Source organism: Myodes glareolus, chromosome 1 (genome assembly GCF_982192425.1).
Source record: "Myodes glareolus chromosome 1, mMyoGla1.1, whole genome shotgun sequence".
Classification (NCBI taxonomy): domain Eukaryota; kingdom Metazoa; phylum Chordata; class Mammalia; order Rodentia; family Cricetidae; genus Myodes; species Myodes glareolus.
This window is the reverse complement of record NC_142026.1, coordinates 35,036,899-35,058,243: the sequence shown is the minus strand read 5'-3', so window position 1 is coordinate 35,058,243 and position 21,345 is coordinate 35,036,899. Positions and strand designations below refer to the sequence as shown.

The 21,345-nt window shown below is 52.6% G+C and overlaps 1 protein-coding gene and 1 pseudogene across 5 annotated transcripts; one reads left to right on the top strand and one right to left on the bottom strand.

The window, feature by feature from the left end:
* Positions 1-9,960: 9,960 nt before the first annotated feature.
* On the bottom strand, positions 9,961-19,654 carry Rnpepl1 (arginyl aminopeptidase like 1). Of its 4 annotated transcripts, none has more exons than XM_085696341.2 (12): positions 19,142-19,654; positions 15,661-15,801; positions 14,895-15,046; positions 14,394-14,510; positions 13,939-14,174; positions 13,619-13,732; positions 13,133-13,245; positions 12,771-12,879; positions 11,759-11,989; positions 11,537-11,679; positions 11,356-11,452; positions 9,961-10,974 (listed from the first exon to the last, which is right to left on the bottom strand). In XM_085696341.2, exons 1-12 carry the CDS (start codon positions 19,652-19,654, stop codon positions 10,718-10,720), a joined length of 2,223 nt encoding a protein of 740 aa, XP_085552467.2. In that variant the 3' UTR covers positions 9,961-10,717. The 4 variants fall into 4 exon arrangements, with proteins under 4 accessions (XP_085552467.2, XP_085552476.2, XP_085552480.2 ...); XM_085696350.2 differs by having other exon boundaries at positions 11,356-11,440; XM_085696354.2 differs by lacking the exon at positions 11,356-11,452.
* A 24-nt stretch (positions 19,655-19,678) lies between these two features.
* On the top strand, positions 19,679-21,049 carry LOC125405389 (uncharacterized; annotated as a pseudogene). The gene is made up of 2 exons (XR_007233557.3): positions 19,679-20,106; positions 20,489-21,049. The product of XR_007233557.3 is annotated as an uncharacterized LOC125405389 (transcript).
* The last annotated feature ends 296 nt before the right edge of the window (positions 21,050-21,345 follow it).

Below are 21,345 nucleotides of genomic sequence, written 5' to 3'. Positions count from 1 at the left end.
GTACTTCACTGATCGCAGGAGCCGCCCACTTCCCAGCGTGCGTTGCTCTTTCCGGTGTCAGGCGGGAACTTGGCTTACCGCAGGTTTCCTTCCTGGGTTCTGAAAGAACCCGTGAGGACCTGGCTCGGGAAGGCCCATTGTTCCTCGTCCGGGGCCGACCTAGTGTTTGTGGCGTGGTGGTTGTGTTGTTCTGGGGAGGCAGAGGTGTCACCGGGGTTGAGACTGGCCCAGCTTGGGTGCTTGTCTCAAACCAGTTGGGATCCTAGAGAGGGCTGTGGGATGCGGATGGAACCTTCCTTGAGCTCCTGAATGGCCGGGCATATGGTTTGGTTGGCGACCACCTGGATCTGCGGCTCCATTCACGGTTTCTCAGTGCGGAGGGCATACGAGGACAGTGACCTATTGAGCTTCTCGAGAATCCACTGTCCTGCAGGAACAGGCCCTTTCAGTTCCCAGGAAGGACCTGCCAGAGGCTGTTCTCTGTTGCTTCTCCAACTGCGCTTCGTCTTCATGCAGGGTTAAGGGAGAACGAGCCTCACCTTCTAGTGACAGCTGCCTGCCACCTGTTAAGGCTGCCCTGATTTTTGCCCCCTCGGGGCCACTTTTACTCGGCTACTATTTGTCTTTCTGATTACCCCTCATCTAATGCTGAGCCCTTCTTTCTGCCTACTCTGGTTTTTCAAGGGAGTATTCTGACTTTTTTAGGAGAGCCTCTACTGAGCCGCTGTATGTCCATTGTTGAGTGGTAACAGCTGAACATGTCTACTAGTCTTTGCATTTCCATGGAGATACCGAGATGAGAAAACAGGGTCAGCTTGCAGATTATCCAGGCTAGGTTGAGGGTAGTGGTGGGGAACAAGAGGCGACTGAGTCTTGGAGAGGGGACTGCCAGAGAAGACAGTGAGTACTGAGCCAAGGGTATAGTCTTTGACAGACTGCCATGTTTTGGGGACCTACCATACAGCTGCCTTCCTCTTCGAATAACCCCGGTTTCATTTTGTTTTCTGGTATTTAAGTCATCTATGGAGTCTAACCTCATCCTGGCTCCGAGGTCATCCATTCAGAAAAGAGGGTGTGCCCAGCTCTAGATTGACAGTAGTTTGGGGTAGATGATGCCAAAGGTAAAGTGCTTGTTTCAGAAGCATGAGAGCCTGAGTTCCATCTCTAGGACTCACAGAGAAAGCTGATCACGATTGCATGTTCTTGTGATCGCAGTGCTGAAGAGACACGGATTGGGCACCCTGAGCTCAATGCTAGCTCAGCCTAGCCTAATCCAACAAAGTTCAACTCCCAGAGAGAGATTAGGTCTCAAGCAAGGTTCATGGCGTCTTAACATAGTCCCTAAGAATTTCCTCTCACTGCCCACCTGTGGCGCACAGGGCCAGTCATCTGCTTTGCACTCCATTTCTCAATCCTCAAAACTGCCTCATGGGTACTCTGATGAAGCTGTAGATAAGAAAGCAGCCGAGCACACACACACATGTAGCCTGCTGTCTGCCGAGGTCTTCCCTAGTGCGGTGTGTAGAAGATACAAAGACAGGTATCCCATGCCAGTCTCCAAGTGCCAACGTGTGCAGCTGGAGTACTTCCATCTGCTGAGACAGCTTGTAATCACCTGGTGACATGCTGGAGGCAAAGGCCAGGGTACTGAGAACCTGGTGCAGACAGTTGAGACTGCCAAGTGCTCTGGCTGGTCAGGTAAAGTCACCTCAATTTTGGAGCTCACTGAGCATGTGGTTACTTTAGACGTAACTTTTGTTGAAAACTTTGTGGTCTTTGTGGCAAGACATGCAGGAATTTTGTTCGCACCATCTACTACGTAACAACTAACACTGTCTTGCAACTTCCTCGGGATGCGAATTGGGAGCAAGTCATTTGTGGTTCTGATTGAGGATCTCTCAGAACATAAGGTTGATGTGAGGCCAGGGCTGAACATATTTGCAGGCTTGCCTGGGGCTTGCCTTACTTCCTCACTGTGTGGCCACTGTGATTCGGCTTTGCACAACCTTGCAGGACAGGTTTTTGCCAGAGGAAATTTCAAGAGAAGGGAGAAGTGCAGGTCACTGTTTTGTGACCCACCACAGATGGCATGGTCTCATCACAAAGAGAATCAGGACTCTAGGAGTGAGTGAAGGGAGGTAGCCCTCTTCTCTTTTAAAAACTGTATATCACACTTGCCATTGGGGTCAGAGACTAGCTCATTCCAATACCTGAAGCTTCAGTGTAGGAGAGACTTGGGTTTCTAGAAGGAGCGTGCTGAGTTGTCACAAAGGGCAAAGTTGTAGCTTGGTGTGTGGAGCATCCCTGTAGCTATAGCACTCAGGTGAAAGCAAGATCACAAATCCAGACAGGCCTGGACATAGCAAGCTCAGGTCAGCAAATGTTAGAGGTTGAGGTGTCAGCAGACACAGAATATGCCAGGTTCTGCAGGACTGGAAGACAAACCAGTTTAAGCAGCTCATGAGACTGAACTGGATAAAAGTATCCTGACATGAACTTGGGTTAGGCACACACACACACAGTTACTTGTGCAGATCTGAAATGCAAGGCACTTTAGGGATGATAAGAGTGACAGTGTACACACAGCGTCCCATGTGGGTTGTCTGCTGACGAGCAAGGCCTGGTGCTTTGTCTCTATGAGTTCTTACCAAAGTCCCTACCAAAAGGGACTTAGTAGTGGGCAAGTATGGAATTTGTGGGTTCTCCATGTTATCATGTCCTGAGTCACAGGTCCACTTGCCACCATGCACATCTTAGAGCCCTCCAAGTATAAGAGGTGATGGGAGCCTGGCACACACTTCAGTGGGCACACCCGGAGTCTCAGATCCCACAGCTATTTTCAGGGTATAGGTAGTGAGGTGAGATTCTAGGTCTTGAGTAATAGTGGCAGTTATGGGGTTTGGGACGTGACTGGCAGCCAAGTATGAATTGCTCTTCTATGGAATTGTCTCATTTAAGGTGCAGTGGGGCTAAGGTCCTGGAAGCTTGGGCTTCTCTCCTTCCTCAGCAGACAATTTCCAGCTAGAAGAATCCTTCCGGTCAATATTGGGGCAGAGACACCATCTATCTGTCTTTCCTGCAACCTCCCCTGGGGAGAATGAGGAGAAGCCCACCTGGGCAGATCCCAAGGGCTTCAAGGGTCAAACCAGGTTGACATGTTGAGATGCTGATCCAGATGAGCCCCAGAGATAGTTACTCTCCCACTTTATGAATGAAGACAGAGCAGTCAACGACTTGGGAGTATAGAGGGCAGGAAGGCCATGGCAGCTTTGGGAAAGGCAGAAAACCAGGCAAGCTGTTTTAGTTAGGCCTTTTGTTGTTATGATAAGCACCACGACCAAAAGCAACTTGAGGAAGGGTTCTATTTCATCTTAAACTTCAGATAATTGGTCAGAAGTAGCCACATATCTGCTGTGCACCTCAGGTAGGGGACATCACCTCTCCGAGCAAGTCTTCACATCCTTATAATGAATAGTTTGGCTACGCTATTTCTTTCACTGAAGGAAGTTGGGTCAGGAACTCAGGCACGGTAGGGACTGATGCAGAAGTCACAAAGGGTTGCTTCTTGCTAGCTTGCTAGTTTGCTAAATATACAACCAAAGCCCACAAACCTAATGAGCTGGACTCTCCAACATCGATCAATCAAGAAAATACCCCTCTGGACTCTTCTATGGGAAAATTTTATGAAGGCATTTTCTCAATTAAGATTCCTCTTTTCAGATGACTAGCTTGTATCAAGCTGAGGAAAAAACCAACCAGGACAACTGACCCTTGTCAACGTGGCACACAAACACATTAGTATTCAACTGTAACATGTCCTTTTTTGTTCATCCCCAAGATCAAGATCTTGCATTAATAACACCATATAAAACATAAATAACTTTAAAAGTTCCACCGGCTTTAAAACTTTCCATCACTTGTAAGTCTAATGTCTCTTTAAAATATTCATAGTCTCTCTAAAATTTCACAGTTTCTCTAAAATACCCAAAGTCTCATAACTGGAGGCTCTAATAAGAATCAAAAAACAAATTTTATTTTGCTCCCACAGGGAAGAAGCAGGCACAGTCACAAATCATAGCAAAACCAAAGTGTAAAACTCAGTGTCTGACTTCTGGGCTCCACCTCTCTGCCTCTGTCATCCATAGCACACAGAGCATGTCTCATAGACCCAGGCCAGCTGCACTCTACAGCCGCTGCTGTCCCTGGTGCTCATCCCATGATATGGGGATCTGGGTATCTTCAGTATGCGGGGGTCTCCACTGTAACTGGGCTGTACCTTCACCAGTAGCCTCTCCCGGGCTGTCTTCTAGGATTCTGACCTTGCTACACAATGCCAAGCCTCAGCTGCTTTCCATGACCTCCTCATGCCTTCAAAACAAGCATCACTTGGGTGACTTGTACACATTACCAAGTTCAGCTGCCAGCATGAGACAATACCCTCAGGCCCCTCTGGACCACATCATCATCCTCATCATCATTATTTGGTTTTTTGACATAGGGCTTCTCTGTGTAGCTTTGAAACCTGTCCTGGAACTTACTCTGTAGACCAGACTGGCCTCATACTCACAGAGATCCGCCTGCCTCTGATTCCCATGTGCTGGGATTAAAGGCATGCGCCACCACTGCCCGGTTGGAATGGGTTAATTTCACCTTACACTCCCAGGTCTTAGGGTTTTTATTGTTGTAACATAACACTATAACCATAAGCAACTTGGAGAAGAAAGGATTTATTTTGCTTATACTTCCACATCATAGTTTATCATTGAAGGAAGTCAGGGCAGGAGCCTAGAGACCTAAAGCAGAGTCAACGGAGGAGTACTGGTTACTGGCTTGCTTCCCATGGCTTGCTCAGCCTGCTTTCTTATACAACCTAGAACCACTTTCCCTGGGTGGCACTGCCACATGAATCTTTAAGCAAGACATTACACTACATATTGGCTTTCAGGTCCATAATATGGAGGGATTTTTCTTTTCTTTTTTAAAGATTGATTTATTGTGTATATAGTGTTCTGCTTGGATGTATGCCTGCATGCCAGAAGAGGGCACCAGATCTCATTATAGATGGTTGTAAGCCACCATGTGGTTGCTGGGAATTAAGCTTAGGACCCCTGGAAGAGCAGTCAGTGCTCTTAGCTTCTGAGCCATCTCTACAGCTACGCAGAGGGATTTTTCTTAATTAAAATTCCCTCTTCCCAGATATGTCTAGGTCTGTGTCAAAGTTGACAAAAACCAGGCAGTATACTATCTATCACTGAAAATTCAGGCCGGGAACTCAGCACAGGGAAGGAAACTGGGAATAAGAACCAAAGCAGACACCACCGAGGAATGCTAGTCTGCTAGTCCAGCCCATGAGTCTCGTCACGTCACTGTGAGTATTCCAACAAATTTTCAGTTTAAAATTTTTAACATGATTCTATAGCCAAAATGGCTGACAGATTTATTTTAGTTCCCATCAAAATTCCAAGTACATTCTTCACAAAATAGAGAAAATATATCCTAAAATTCACATGATAGCATAAAAGATCCTGAGCAGAAACAGCAAAGTTACCAGTATCACTGATTTTATATTATACTGCAGAGCCATAGTGGTAGTAGAAGTCAGTATGTTAGTGGCAAAAACAAACTCATAGACAAGTAGAATACAATAGAAGGTCCAAAAATAAGCCCATTTAGCCATGTGATTAATCTCTCTCTCTCCCTCCCTCCGTGTGTGTGTGTGTGTGTGTACGCTATGATATACACATAGGAAGGTCAGAAGACAACTTTGTGAAGCTGGTTCTCTCCTTCTACCTATAGAAGGGCTCTGGGGTTTGAACCTAGGTCGCCTGGTTTGTATGGCAAAGCACTTTTACCTGCTGAGTCATCTTGCCTGCTCAGACACCTGATTTTTGACAAAGGTGCTCATAACACATACTAGAAAAGACAGCATCTTTTGGTGCTGGGAAGGGGACATCCACATGTAAGAAAATGAAAGTAGATCACTCTCTTGCCTTCAACAAAAATCAGCTCAAAACTGATCAAAAACTTCAATTTAAAACCTGGAAGTGTTATACTGCTAGAGAAAAGATCTAGGCACAGGCAAAAACTTTCTGAAAGACTCCCATAGTCCATGAAATGACAAGAATGACAGATGAACTTGCACAAAAATCAAAAGCTCCTGCACAGAAAAAAAAAAAAAACAAAAACAAAGTGAAGAGACAGCCTAGAGTGGAAAAAACTTTACCAACTGTACATCTGACAGGAGACTGGTATCTAGCATCTATAAAGAATTCAAATAAATAGATACCAAAAACCCCACCCCACACAAGTAATTCAACCATTAAATTAGCAAGTGAATTCAACAGACAGTTCTCAGAAGAATAAATACAGGGGAGGGTGAGATGGCTTGGCAGGTAAAGGTGCTTTCCATCAATCTGTGGAACCCAGATAGTAGGAGAGAGCCTAACACCTGCAGGTTATTCTGGCCTCCACATGCACATCAACGCCACAAGTGCATCCACAGACAAAACAAATACATGTAATAAAAAATACAAATAAATACATCAAAAATCTCAACATCCCTAGCTATCAAGGAAATTTGGATTTAAAATTACATCGACATATGTGGCTATCTAAACACACACACGCACACCCCATACATTGAGATTCTATCATCCAGAATAGTTAATATAATCAACAACCAAACAAAAATTGCTGGAGGTAATGTAAACTAGTGCAGCTACAATTGAAATCAATGTGGAAGTTCTTAAAAACTTAAAAATATAATGACCAATATCATGATCAAGCTAAGCCTCCCCTGGGTTTGTATCTGAAGGAATATCGTCAGCCTACAACAGAGAAACCTGTGCATCTGTGTTTATTGTAGCACTGTGCACTGCAGTCAAGATATGGTATTAGTTTAGATGTCCATCAACAGATGAATGGATAAAGGAAACGTGGTGAATAAATACAGCTGCAGTACTATTCAGCCACAGAGAAGCATGAAGTTATGTCCTTGGCAGGAAATTTGATAAAACTGGAGATTATCCTGTTAACAGGAAAAGGCTGAGGGATTATTGGAGCGGTGGTTCAGTGGTTAAGAACACTGGTTACTCTTGCAGATGGCCCACGTACATGTGGGCAAGCACTCACACACACAGAATATAAAGAAGGACTCAGAAACCCCTTTTCTCTAATATGTAGAATAAAGAAGGGAGGGAAGAAGGGAATGAGTGAGGAAGGGGTCGGGAGGAAATTTGTTTAGTGGAGAAGAGGGGCATGAGAAGGTAACGTGAGTATAATATATACACTATGGAAACACCATCATGAACCCCAGGGTTTCATATATAAAATCTTATAGAAATGTCCATGGTTTCTGGCGTTTTTTTTGTCACCATTGTTACTGTTTCACAGGGCGTATTCCTATTTGTGTAGTCTGTTTTACAGCCTCTCTTGTTTGTGTGGGCCGCGTTCTCTTAAGTTCTCTGCCAGCGTTCCCCAGCTGTCTCGAGTGCAAGCTTGATTTGTTCCATGTTGTCCATTGCATTGCTGGCACTAGCCAGTGGGTGATCTCAGCCGTGCTTTGTCCTTATGCCAGAACTTCTCCAGAAGACTTTCCAAGTCTCTGTGGAGGAGAGCGCTAATGGACATTCCAGACTGCACAGGACATGGCCCGATGAAAGGGACTCAGAAAACTTGATCTGGGCCCTAAGAACCTGGGTAAAGGTTCTAGGTACCCACCATCTCCTCATACCACTGCCTCAGGCAGGCTTCAGGTCTCTGTGGATTTCAGTCTCTTCCATTAGGAACCCGGCCTCTAAAGTATTTTTAAATTTATTTTACGTGTATGAGTGTTTGGTTTACATAAACATCTGTGCACCATGTGTGTGTTTGATATCTACAGAGGTCAGAAGAGGGTTTCAGATCTCCTAGGACTGGGGTTACAGTTGCAAGTAGCTATGCTGAGTGTTGGGGTGGAAGCTGGGTCCTCAGGAAAACCAAGTCTGTGCTCTTAACCACTGAACCATCTCTTCAGGCCCTGGTCCATTTTTTTTTTAAAAAAAAATCCTTACCCACAGCTTCATTATCCATGCTCCTACATGCCTAGCTCATCCCTACTCTTTTGAAATGCACATATCTCCCAACCTTTCAACCTCCGCTCCTTAACTGGTACTACCTACTAAATACTCCTAGGCACAGGCCAGGGTGGGCCATGGAAGTAGAAATGGCACATGACCCTCTACAGCGTTTATTCCCGGGCACATTGCCTGGAAATATTTGAAATCCCCTCCACCAGCACAGGTCCCTGGGTAGCTCCAGAGGAAGAAAAAGGCAACATACTCCCCACCATTCCTATGTGGCTCTCACCATTGTCTGTATTGGGTATAAGTTAGCCTCTAATGCAGACACTTCCCAGAGGAGAGATGCTGGCCAACAGGACACTGGGCATGTGGTATTGAACGGGGTAGGCTGTGGATGGCAGCAAACACCGGGGTTTGAAATGTTGGTTTGCCATGGGAATGTGAGGGCAAAATATCTGAAGCCCACCTGCGAAGGATGATGACTCACAAGGCAGAGAGTGTACGGAAGAGTCAGGTAGGCACAGTAAAGGAAGTTGGAAACACTGGCTGTGAGTGACAGCTACAGGTTGCCCTGGCAAGATATTACAGGTAAGAGATCCAAGGCAGTTCAGCTTTGCCAGCTAGAGAAAGGGCACAGATGAAGACTGGAAATGCAAGGATGCGGTGAAAGTGTGCTCCTCTGTACCTCTAATGGCATGCAGAGCCACGGCAGATTGAGATTAAGGATGGCATTCTAGGTAGGCACCGCTCCATGACTGTAACTGCTGGGAGTAATTTCTGACTTTGTACAGATATAAGGCGTGTCCGGAGGGCACTGTGGGTACAGTGGGGGCACCCAGAACTGGAATCCACGCTCTGGGAGACCACAAAGTGTCAACTTGTATTGTCAATGAGAAGCCCAGGTGAGTTTGTGGTGGCAGGCCTGAAAGCAGTCTTAGCAGGAACGAGCTGAAAGCAATTCTGCCATTGAGGAGGGCTGTGCGGACATCTTCAGGTTGGCCCTCTGGATGTTGGCACCTCGGCCAGAGAGCAAAGCTGAGTGGCATATCCAGGACTCTTGGTTAAAATCAGATGCCCCCCACCAAGCCTCCCATTATGTTTTACATCTAAAAGCGCCTCCTGCCCCCCAATCCAGGCTCAGATCTGGAACACCAGACCATCAGTTTATGGCGCTACTTTGAAGACTATGGAACCTCTAGGAGCTGGGGTGTGGCTGGTGGAAATAGGTCCCTAGGGGCTTGTCTTCGAGTTATATTTGCCTGGACTGCTGTCTCTGCTGTGTAAAACTGAGGAATCTCAACAAGTCCCCACTGCCAAGCTTCTCTCGCCGCCATTCCTTCCCTGCCACTAAGGCTAAGAAACAGCTAAAGCAAATCATTGCTTCTGCCACGGTTACAGCAATGAGAACAGCAGCACCTTTCTTCTGTAAGGTGTCACTGCTGCTGTCCCCTCTGCTGGTCGTGAGGGACGGCTCTCATTCTTGAATGGGATAGAGCCTCAGGCAGTAGAGCCGGCTAACCCTGCAGCTTGCCAGGCTAGCGTTCAGTCTCAGCATTCCCAACCAATCCCCGTCACTCACATCTCCCTTGCACTCTGACTGTGGGGGTCTGGGTGCCCCAGTGCCAAAAGGCAGAGGTGTGGTCAGAGTCACCGAGGTGAAAGTCCAGAACGAAGGAGACAAACAGCCTCTTTAGGGTCCTGAAGAGGTCATGCTCAGTTAAGGTCTGATTGAGGGGCTGAGAACAAGGGGCCACCTGCTGCTCCCCATTTCGGTCTCTAGGGTAGGTCTATGGGGACAGGCTATGACCATAACTCCTGTGACCAGTTCTCATCTCTTTTGGCCCTACCATGGCAGCTGGGTAGGTGCAAAGGACAGGGTAGTGACAAACAGGAAGGAAGGTCAGGTCTGCAAAGTAGAGATTTAATGGGACAGTCACCGTGGTTCCTGCTGCAGTGGTCCCAGGCTGAAGCCCACAGCCTAGTGCCTCTCGGAGCAGGCAGGCACAGAGAGCACCAATGGTACCCAGGTAGCCACATGGACAGGCCATTCCCTGTACCTCTGGGGCCTGGACTCCAGGTGCAGAGACGGAGACCTGCTTGAGAGGTCCATCCTCTCCTTCTGTTCCCTGCCCCTGCACTGATGGAATGCCTGTGTCCTTGCCCCTCTGTCCACTGTCCCTCAAACAAGTCAAGCCCAGAGGCCAGACACAGGGCTCTGCAGGAAAGCACACTTCCAGGACCATGCATCCTGGGTCTCTGGCATGTGTAAGGCACATTGTGGTTGTTGCTGTGGGACTGCTGGGGTCACTGTCCCCAGGGCAGTGTTCAGAAGATGCTGGCTTCCAGGGTGAGGCATGGCTGTCAGTGTTGAGACAGGAGGCATGGTGGGTATGGGCCAGCCCTGGGACCCGCAGTGCAAGAGAGCAGGGACAGGGTGGGCCCTGGTCCATAGGCCTCAATGGACACAAGATCCTTTTCCCAAGCCTCCGGCCTGGAGCCAGTAGGAGGGGATTATGGTCCTGGGCAGAGCTCGTGGCCAGAGCCAAGGCGCAGTCATGGCGGCCCAGACCACAGAAGGCACAATCGTGGTGTCTGGGAGGTTGAGGGTCTGTCACCAAGGCTAGGCAGACACATTGACGTCCCTGAGAGAGATGGTGCTACTGGGGGCCTCGTCCCCGAGTAGCAGGGCTGGCGAGTCTGGGTTCGTGTCTGCCTCGGCACTGCCCAACTCTGTGCTGGTCTCTGCACTGGGCTCGGCACTGGGGCCTAGTCCCTGGGACAGGATCTGCTGGATGGTTCTGCGTAAGTTGGGATGTAGCCGGCCCTGTGTCTGGTAGAAGACCTCTAGTGCGAAGGACTTGAGGGCACCGGTGCAGAGGTCCTCGTACAGGGGGATGGTGTACATGCGCGACATCTGTGGAAAGCATCTGGTCACACTAGCAGGCTCCCTGTGCGCCTTCCGCCACCCAGATCCAGATGTGCCCCAGCTGCTTGGGAAGACTTTGGCCCGGACTCACATGCTACAATGCCCTCATCAGTCTCACCCTCACCTCTCCCTCTAGGCTGTCGGAGAGTTTGGGGTGGAAGGACTGGGCAAGGAATAGGGATGCTGGCATCTGGCCGAGAAGCTTGGCTGGCCCCTGTACCCAGATGTGGAAAGTGATGCCTGCAGGCTTTAAGTCCAACTAGTTCAAGGCTGATGCTACTGGAGACTCCTGGACTCTGGTACCCAACTTTTCCCCGTGGTGGAGTTTAGGCCACTCTGAACTGGTTTTGCATTTTTCTCCCGTCTCACCTGTACTGTGGCCTCTCTGCTCTAACTTTTGGGTCTGTTGGCTTCCAGTCCTCTCTCCAGGACATGCCTGGTCTGCTCGAGTGGCCTGAACTCCACTCTGATGGGGTGAGATAGGCTGAGATGGGCCCCTGAGGAGAGGCTGTCCCCCTCCCCCCGTCATGTCCCGGGCATGTAGCTGCACCTGGTTCTCCAGAAAACGGCGGACCCTGTGGAGATCAGGATAGTAGTCATTGCGGACAACGATCTGCAGCCAGCGGATGCGGATCTCAGCATTCATGGAGTCCAGCAGGGATGAGTAGCATTTGGACAGGCTCATCACCACCTCTGTGGGGTGGTGGGCAGGTCAGGGATGGGCCGAAGCCACATCCCTTCCCCAGGCTACCCTGTTGACTGTGGGACCCACCCTGGGGCAACGGGGATCCATCTAGCAGTCGGTCCAGGAAGAGTGCTGTCTGGAAGGTCCTCCACTTGGAGATGTCAATGGCGCTGGCTGAAGCTGTTGCTTGCTCCAGAGGCTCTGCAGTCCACAGCTGGAAGAGGGCCTCTACAGGCCTGGTTAGGCTGGACCCCTGAGACAGGTCTGGCTCAGCCAGTGGTGGGCCTGTGGCGTTGAGCCAGCGCTCGAACTCCAGCCCTGCAGGAAGACCAGGCCTAGGGTCCCTGCCTGGGCTGGGGAAGGGGCCACTGGAGCAGCCTGCCAGGGAGACTCCAAGCCCAGAGGGTACCCCTGGCCAGGTGGTCTCTTCTAGGACCCAGAGCCCTCGAAGAATATAAAAGTTTCCCAGAAGTTTGAGCTTTCCTTTTAGAGCCTGTAGGGGGCTCCTATGTAGGACACAGGGAGGTCAGGAAGCTCGGGCTGGTCACCAGAGGATTCTCTACCTGCTACAAGCCTGTCCTGTATCCAGCACTGAGGCCAAGGAGGCTCTGCTCTGCTCTGTACCATTCAGAAAAGCACACGGACTTGGAGGACCCCTACCAATCCCACTGTGCACTTATATACCTTCCAAACTTGGGGTCACCATTCCTAGACCTTGAAATCCTCTAGCAAACTTTAATTTCTCTCTGGATATCCAGTTCCTCCAGTGTCTCCTTTGGTCCTCAGGCCCCCAGGAGACCCCTACTATGCATAGACAGGGTCCCAGAGCCAATCCCACCACCTTGCTGATCCCCCTCTAGGGACTCGGCTGGCTCTTTCTATAACCTTTTCCTGCTGGCTGCTTAGCTTGGACAGGAAGCCCCTGCCCCCCATCTCCTTGCCATGGTCCTTTAGATTAGAAGGTACAGACTCCCCTTTACTCTCAGGGCATCCCGACCTAGAGCCTACACAGTGCAGTCGGGGTTGACAAGCTTTCCTCCAGTCACAGCTACCATCTCGTTCCCGGCCCTTGTGCCCGTAGCGGGGTAGGTGGCCTCACCTGCCCGGCAGTCCACACTCTGCTCCTTCAGTTCGGGAAAGAAGCTCAAGAAAGAATCCAGCAGGTCCTGGGCCACCACGCTGGTGAATTTGTATTTCTCCACGTAGGCCTGTGAGATGAGGGACATGGCCTTAGCAGGTATGGGAGGCTGGGGTGTTTAGCTCTGGCAGAGCGGGGCTGGCACACTGAGACATCTTCTACAGATGTGCGTCCCAGCCCAGGTGGCCCGTAGGCCCTGCCAAAAGGGTAGGAGAAGGAGGGGACAGTGCCTCAGAAGGCCAAGTCCCTTCTCCCCAGAGAAGGGGCAAGTCTGCCAGCTGGGAGAAGTTGTGGACAAGAGTGGGCAGGGCCCATGCGCTTACTCGGAGAAAGTCATCAAAGCGCTGGGGATCTCCACAGAGCTGGGACAGGTAGTATACGAAACAGTAGCCCTTCTCATAGGTGAACAGGTTCATCAGGTGGCTGGGGTTCACTCCTGCAGGGAAACACCTTATCTGGGATGCCACTTGACACCTGTGTCCTTCATGTGGGACTGGGGCGGTAGTGTAGAACTGAGGAGTGGGCAAGGGGGAGGGCCACGGTCCCCTATATGAGTACCAGCATCCTGGGTATACAGTGGTGGGACTTGCTCTGCCCCATAGCAATCGGTGCTCAGACACTGTGGGGTTGTGGCAAGCCTAGGGCCCCTGAGAGGTTTTCCCTGGGGCTAAGAACACCCAGCCTGACCTTGGAAGGAATTCAGGTATGGTGATGTCGAGGGGCCCCAGCAGGGCAAGTGGACAGCAGGAAAGGAGGGCCTGTGGATGCCATGCATGGGTTCCCAGGAGGGAGCCTGGAGTAGAGAGTACCTGGTTCTAGCTTGACCTGCAACTTGCTAACTGGACTATCCTCCCCAAGAAGCCGCATCTGCCTATGCAGGGCGTCCAGGCGGAAGGCTGTCTCTAGGCAGGTGAAAGCAGCCCCTGAGTGAAGTCAGAGTAGAGAGAAGGTGGAGGTCAGGGAGGTGGGAGCATCTACAGCAGGGTTGTCACACTCTACCCACCACCAGTCCCAGAGACCGTTAGACCCTGTCAAGCTGGAGGCTAGGCAGGGCTCTGTGCCCCTTACAGTTGGTACCTAAGAGGGCCCAACGCTAGTCCACCCGTGCCATGGCTGCCCCAGACAATACCATAGGTCTCTGTGGTGATGCGGCGCTGTGCATAGGTGGCCAGGCCCTCACTCAGCCACATCTCCTCCCAAGTGGCATTGGTGACAGCATTGCCGAACCAGCTGTGGGCCACCTCGTGGATGACATCAATCACCAGGAACTCATCACTCTCGAGGATGGAGGAGATGATAAAGGTGAGGCACGGATTCTCCATGGCAACGATGGGGAAGGAGGGTGGCAGGAAAACGATGTCATATCTGTGCCCATGGTTGCAGGGTGAGGAAAGGAAGGGCTCTGACCACAACTCACTAAGCCCACAACCATACTCTCCACCTGGGATGGCAGCCCAGCCCCACAGTATCAATTCCTTCGCAGTAGACAGAAGACAGGCAACCCGGGGTCAGACAAGGAGTTCCCAGCCTAGTTCCCCGAGGGAAAGAGTAAAGCCAGTGGGAAAGCCAGGGGACAGGACATACCTGCCCCACATGTAAGGCCCGTATAGTCGCTCTGCGGCACTCAGCCACTGTTCCACAACACCCGATAGCTTGCTGGTGGCTGTGGGCAGGAGGCATGGCTCAGCCCACACACGGCTCCTGTCACAAAGCAGAGAAGGTAGGCTGAGGCAGACAAGCCTGGACCTTAGTTACCCCACTGGATCCTCCCTCTGCCTTGTCTGGCCCTGCTCCCTGGATGTAACCCTTGCCACAATAGTAGGGGAACCGCATAATAAACCCAAGATTTACTCAGATCCTTTTGCCAATGCACTGAAGGAACTGGTAAGGCAAAGAGGGTGCAGCTGGTTGTGTGGTACCCCTGGGAGTGATGGCAGACTGCTAGGCAGGGTACTGGATGCATCAGTTGATTGTATGTCTGAACACAGCGGGTGAAGGGGCATGGTAGTCATGTGCATGGGCTCTAGGCTCTTCCTGAGGTCCAGCTGCCTAGGACAGTGCAGCAAGACGCAGAGGGGGCCTTACCTGGGCCCAATGTCTGCTGGCTTGAGGTCTCCGGCCACAAGAGCCACGAGGTAGGCAGGTACAGGATGCTCCATGTGGAAGTGGTAGACGCCTTCCTCCTCCACGTACACGCTCCGCGTCGCACTCATCAGCACCTGTACCCCTAACGGGGCCTGCAATGGGCTAGGCTGAGGATTGGCACCTACAGGACACAACCACCTCCCGGGAAAGGGAACCACACTTTGGAAGGATGACTCATCAGACAGCTCAAGTCAGAGGACCCCGTGTCTGTGACAGGGAACCTTACGGCCCCATCAGGGAGCCCTCCATCAACCAGAAGGCACAACCACAATCCAGGCTGGGGAACCCCATATCCATGAGGAAGCCCTCAAATCCTAATCAGATAGCCTCACAGGAACTGTGTTCCCTTCAGAAGACCACACATTGGAACCCCAAATCTGCTCAGTTCAAAGTTACCACGCGTTGGCTCTAACTCAAGAATGCCCATCAGGTTCCTGTGGATCCAGAGGTCCTGGAACCCAACTGTCAAGTATGTCCTCATTGGCGCTGTACCGTGGTCCCTGCACCTGACCTCCATAAGGCCTGACTTTGGCTTCTCTGCATGACTGTCCCGCTAAGACAATGACCTTTAGCAGCTGGGGTCCTAGTGTAGGCAGGCAAGAAGAGTGCAAGGAGGTGGGCCAGAACTCATCGGCAGGCTTGCTGTAAGCTCCAGCCGCTTACAATGCCCAAAGGAGGCAGAAACAACCCCAGCCGCGATTCTGACCTTGACAACGGCTGAGTAGGTGCACTTGACGGCGGGCGTATCGAAGCACGGGAAGAAGGAGCGGTTGCACACAGAGTGGCCCTGGGTGAAGACGAAAGGCTTGGCATTGCCATAGGTCAGCTCTGGGTCCAGCCACCAGATCTGCGGGCGAGGCGAAACATCAGCACACGCTGTCACCTGGTCCAGGGCTCTCGCTGTTTTCGCCACAGGTCCACAGCTGCTCCTGCAGCCTTCACCTGCCTGCCTGGCACACTCACTCCCCTCCCCTGGCAGGAACTGTCAACCCAGTTTGTGTGTGCCAGACACACCAAGCAGCCTTGTTCCAGACAGGAGGCCACATGTCTGGAGCTGGCCCACGGTATCTCCCAGCACTGCCTGAGAAAAGAGGACAATGCCCACCGTGGTATTAGCTGAACTTCCAAAGGGGGACTGAGGAACAGTCAGAACGCCTGGGTTCAAATTCCCATAGGCTGGTAGCTAATCTGATCTTAGGAACAGGGAAACATGCTTCCTTACACTGGCATAGAGGGGTCAGCCCCCGTGCTGGCCAACCTGTGTGGCCAGAGAGGAGGCTAGATATGAAGCTCTAATATGACAGGAGTGTTAAGAGGAAGGCCTCCGAGGTCAGTGCCCAGGGAGAGGGCTGCGGCAAAGAGCAATTCCCAGTAACTGCTGCCACCCGCTCTCACCGTCAAGGTCCCTGGCCTAGCCAACCTCCTTCCCAACCATGCCTGTTGAGACATTCTGAATCCTCAGATGTCCAGACCAGGTCCTGCCCCCACTGAGGAGTTCCAGCTACAAAGCAGTTTCTGCCCTACACTACCCTCTGCAAGGACAGCAGGAATGTTGAAACAAAGTGCATTTTTCATTTTGGTGATCAAGGGCATATGGGTCCTCTCAGGAATCACAGATAGGAAACACCCCCAACACTTCTCCACGAGTGGACAAGTATTCAGCCTGACTGTCATTACGGGGAACAGAACCAAGAGTCAGCAGGGCTAACAGCTCCCAGACCCCAGATGAGGAATGGTGGTGGGGCTGCTTGTTTTGCAGACCTTGTGTGTGGGGGAGTCATTCATCCCAGACCCAGAATGAAATGCCTGCTTTCAGACCCCACGGTTGTGTGGAATGCCTGTCCCCACAGACCCCAAGCGGGGAGCCTTGATTGCCTACAGACTCTAAAGCTGGGGATGAAGGTAAGTGCTTGCCCACAGACCCCAGACTGGGGGTGGTGGCAGTGGAAACTATGCCACAGACCCTAGGATCTGGGGTACTGTCTTCATATAGACCTTAGATGTGTCTTTCCCAAAGACCCAAGAATTGGGGAGTAATGCCTTGCCCTGCAGACCCAGGAGTATGCCTAATCCACAGAATCCCAGACCTGGGAGATCCCTGTCCCAACAGATCTAGAGACGGATGCCCGCCCCCACAGACTCAACACTCAGGAGGCTTCCTGTCAGAGTGGGTTGCTTGCTATGTAGTCAGGCCTCTGCCAGCATTTATAGACTTCTTCCAAAGTCTTTCTGTCTGCCCGATCACTGTCTTCTCCCCACAGCAAATTTCCAGATGTGTCTTCCTTTTCTGCTGGAGAATTAGTTCCAAAATGTAGCCTCCAGAGGCCTGGGACCCAGGGACCTGGATGCAGGATTGTCCCTGCAGTGGATCCTGTTGAGAGCAGGTTCTTGATCCACTTTTGGAGGACACACTCCCAAATGCTCTTCAATCTCTACCTTCTCCCCTTATACCAGCTACACTTCAGGGGCAGTACAACCCGCTCCTCTTCCACGGAACCCCCAGGCTCTGCCGACCTCTCATCCTATGTAGTGGGCAGGCTGCCTTTCCCAGATACCAGAGGGATGGGATAAACTGGGCCCAGCACCAAAGGTGGAATGCTCCTGTCCCAGAGCACAGCAGCTGATTGATGGATAAGGGATGGGTCAACCAACTCAGGTGCTGAAAAAACAGCTGTTTTTCTAGGGGTAGGAAAGAAGGGCTGGGGTGCAGAGGAGCCCTAGAATCTGCAACACCTCCAGTCTGCCGCCCCTGGAGTAGGGTCTCCTGCTACACCCTCACTAGGCACGGGGAAGGCAGGGATGTAAGCCCTGAGCCGCTTAATGCTCAGGTGCAACAAACAGTAGGCGCCTGAGGTTAGGAGCCAATCTGCTTCCATGGGTGTGGGTCAGCTTTGTCACTCTGGAGCCCCTGGTCCATGAGGACCATGCAGCGGGTCCCTGTCTGGAGCAACATCAGGCCATCTTTGTCCTCTAGCCTTGTCTACTGCAGCCCAATGAGGGCTCCGCTCCCACCTCTTCGCTGTCAATGGGCAGAGCAAGCACATATGGTACATATTCACAGGTAGAAGCCAGGAAGCAGCCTGCCCCTCAGTTTTCATCGGACATGCTAAGAAGCAGTCCCAGTACCTGCAGAGGCCCCACACAACCACAGCAGACAGAGGGCGAAGCCCTGCAGACCAGGTGCCAGCATGTGGCAGGAACTCTGGGAAGAGGTGGCACGTGCCAATCAAAACTCCCAAAAAGGGTGCAGGAAGCCCACAGATGTGAATCCCATCTGGTCTTTTGCTGCTCAGAGGTCACCTTGTTCCTTTGCGGTCACTGGACTGTTTATTCGTGCTCCCCAGGTAGTGGCAGATGGACTTTCCAAGAGCTGCCTGCGTGCTATGTAGCCATGGCAGATGTCACATGAGCGCTCTACTGCCTGGGGAGCTGGAGGGAGGCATCGTGCCTCTGGAGTCCAAGGTCCTGCTCCAGTCTGCAAACCCACTGGCTGTGCTGTCACAGCCCTTGCCTGACACCCTTTGCTTTCCCATCAGGGCCTGCGGGATGGTGGGCGCCCTGTACAGAAAGCCTCGGTAGAGCCCTGTGTGTCTACTGGGAGGTGGGGCACACCTGCCCCAGCATGTCACAACCCAGCTCGGGGAGCCCAAAGCCCAAGCACCACAGGCTACAAAGGAAGGCCTCTGTGCCACCTACTGTCTCTCATTCCACCTGCAGAGAACAGAGTTGGGTGTCCTCGAGCTGTCTGAAGGGCCAGGTCATAGGCTGACCCTTCTGTAGCAGACACTCCCAAAAGATCCCTCAGTACTGGAATCTTACTGCTGGCTTAGCAGGGGCCCACCAGAAAGCTGCTCTTGTACCCAGATTGGGGCGTAAACACACACACACACACACACACACACACACACACACACACACACACGAAACATGCTATTGAGTAGCTCTACTGTCCACCGGGGCTGGTCCTGGGGCTCCACTCAAAGGTCCCAAGAACTTGCAGGCAACATCTGGGAATTACCGTGGGCACCTGGAGAGGACTCCTGGGCCAGGCTGCCCCTCGCTCCCCTGCAGGTGTCCCAGAAGCAGGGTGCAGATTTAACATCACCTGACCTGGCAGTAAAACTAGGGGTGCTTGCAGAGCCCCGCCGAGCACCCACCGGCCTGACGCCCACCCGGGCGGGACTCACTGCGGGGGCGTCCGTGGAGGTGTAGCGCAGGATGACCTGGAAGGGCTGGTGCGCCTGCAGTTCGGGAGGCAGTGTGACGGTCAGCGAGGAGCCATAGTCAGTGAATGGGTCCAACCTGAAGGCCAGAGGGCAGCCAACGGACTCCGCGTCAGACGCATCGGCGAAGGCGGGCAGCGGGGGCCCCAACCCGGGGACAGGGAAGGAGAAGGTGCAGGGCGACTCGGAGGCGGCAGGGGCGCGGCGGAACGAGACCGAGTGCAGGCGCAGGGCCGGGTGCGCGTCGAGCACGAGCGCGCGGGGCGCGGGCCGCAGCGCGCACAGCTCCAGCACCAGGCAGCCGGCCAGCTCGCGCGCCTCGGGCCGCAGCTCCAGGCCGAGCTGCAGGTGGCGGAGGCGGAAGAGCTGCGCGCTGGAGGCCGAGGCCACGTCCAGGGCGGGCGGCGGCTCGGGCGGCGGGCGGGCGGGTGCCGCTTCGGCACCGGGCGCCTTGCGGCAGCAGCACTGTGCCGCCATGGCCACCGGCGCTAGGTGAAATCCATGGGCGGCGGCCGCTGCAGGCCGCGGGCAGTGGGCGAGGGACCCCGGGCGGCGGTGGCGGCCGTGGCAGTGGCGGCGGCGGCGGCGGGGCGCGGGCACAACAGGAAGTCGCGCCGGGAGCCGCCCGGCCCGGCCCCGCGCGGTGCGCCGCCCCGCTCGGGCTGAACTCGGCCGCCGCCGGGGGCGCTGTATGCGGCCCCGGGGCCTGTGCGCCGAGCGATGCGAGCGGTGCGAGCGACGGAGCGGAGAGCGAGGTTGGAACACCCGGGGCGGCTGCGCGTCCTCAGCCTGCGCTCTGCGCTCGTTACGGCTCGGAGGACAGCCTTGGAGGCGGGACCGTCGCTTTCCCAGGGACGCCGGCGGCACCTTGACAGTCGGTCCTCTTACTACGGGAACGATTCTTGTGGTTCCGCTGACGCGATTCCCTCGTGAGTCCTCCGGTTGGTCTGTACCGTGGCCAGGTGGTGCAGGGCGGCTCGGGAAAACGCGAGGTTGTCAAGTACAGAGCCCATGCAGGTGTGGCTATTTAGATCCAAATTAAGCTTAAACAGACGCTGTCAGTTGCGCTGGCCATGTTTTAGGGTTGGCTTTATTGTCGAGGTGTGTGTGTGTGTGTGAAGTAGAGATAACACTGCTGAACGCAGTTCTATCTCAGCTTCAATCTAAGGGGGCTGCAGGAACATGTTAGGCTAGTGCAACAAGGCTACTCAAAGGTTGAGCTGTCCAGTACAGGACTAAGGTGGACAGAGGTGTCCTTCTATCTACGGCAGGATTCGATTCTGAGGGAGAGGGGCTTTTTTTTCCCCCCAGGAGACTATTCAGGAGAGACACACATCTGTCTCCTGCTCTGATGATGGTGTGACTGCGCTGTTTCTTCAAGGGAGTGCTTAGCTGTCTGGGTCCAGTCTCCCCAGACGTAAATCAAGTGGCCCTGCCCTCCTTCCACGCGTGAGAGGCACAGCTCAGTGGTGAACAGGTCACAGGTGCAGCCTAAACACTGAAACATGGCTTCCTTTAGCAGTAGCCCCTCACGTCTTCATGTGCACTCTTAGCTGGCAAATCATGGAGACCCCATTTCAGACTCTGGAAGAACTCCAAGGCTCATGCTGTGACCCAGAGGCAAGGATGAGAGGGAGAAAGACTGAGCTTGGTGGAAAGCACTTGGCATTCCAACAGTCGGGAGACAAAGGCATCGGATGTTCACAGTCATCCTTGGCTCTATGTGGAGTGTGTGAGGCCAGCTTGGGTTACTGATATCTTGTTTGAAAAATAAAATAAAGAGTGAAGAGACCTGGCGTTAAGGTTACTGCCACTTTCTGCTGTCCAGTGGCCTGTCCACCAGACTATCCAAGAAGGCATTCTCAATCCTGATGGCTTGGGCTCCCTTTGTCCTTCTTGATGTAGATTGTAGGGTTCTCCCATCTTAGTCTCTCAAATTGGACCTCCAGGGATTGGGATTATATCTGTCTGGTTCTGGTGATACTCCATTCCGCAAACAGAAGGGGTGATGTGGGGGCAGCCTTGACCCAGCTATTCCACTTCTAAGAGTGAGGCTGGATGTGCCTCCACCCCGTAATTACATAAGGACCCAACACAGTTCTTTTGAGACCAAGTGGACATTTTGCATGGTGGAGTCGGGAGACTGCAAACTCCAAGCCCTCAAATGG

Excerpts from the sequence above, each read along its gene's own strand:
- Rnpepl1 (XM_085696341.2), bottom strand. The coding sequence starts at position 19,654 with ATGGCGGCACAGTGCTGCTGCCGCAAGGCGCCCGGTGCCGAAGCGGCA. Across the intron at positions 14,175-14,393 it reads GGGCCTTACATGTGGGGCAG|ATATGACATCGTTTTCCTGC; the intron begins GTATGTCCTGTC and ends CCATGGGCACAG. Across the intron at positions 13,246-13,618 it reads GCAGGTCAAGCTAGAACCAG|GAGTGAACCCCAGCCACCTG; the intron begins GTACTCTCTACT and ends GTTTCCCTGCAG.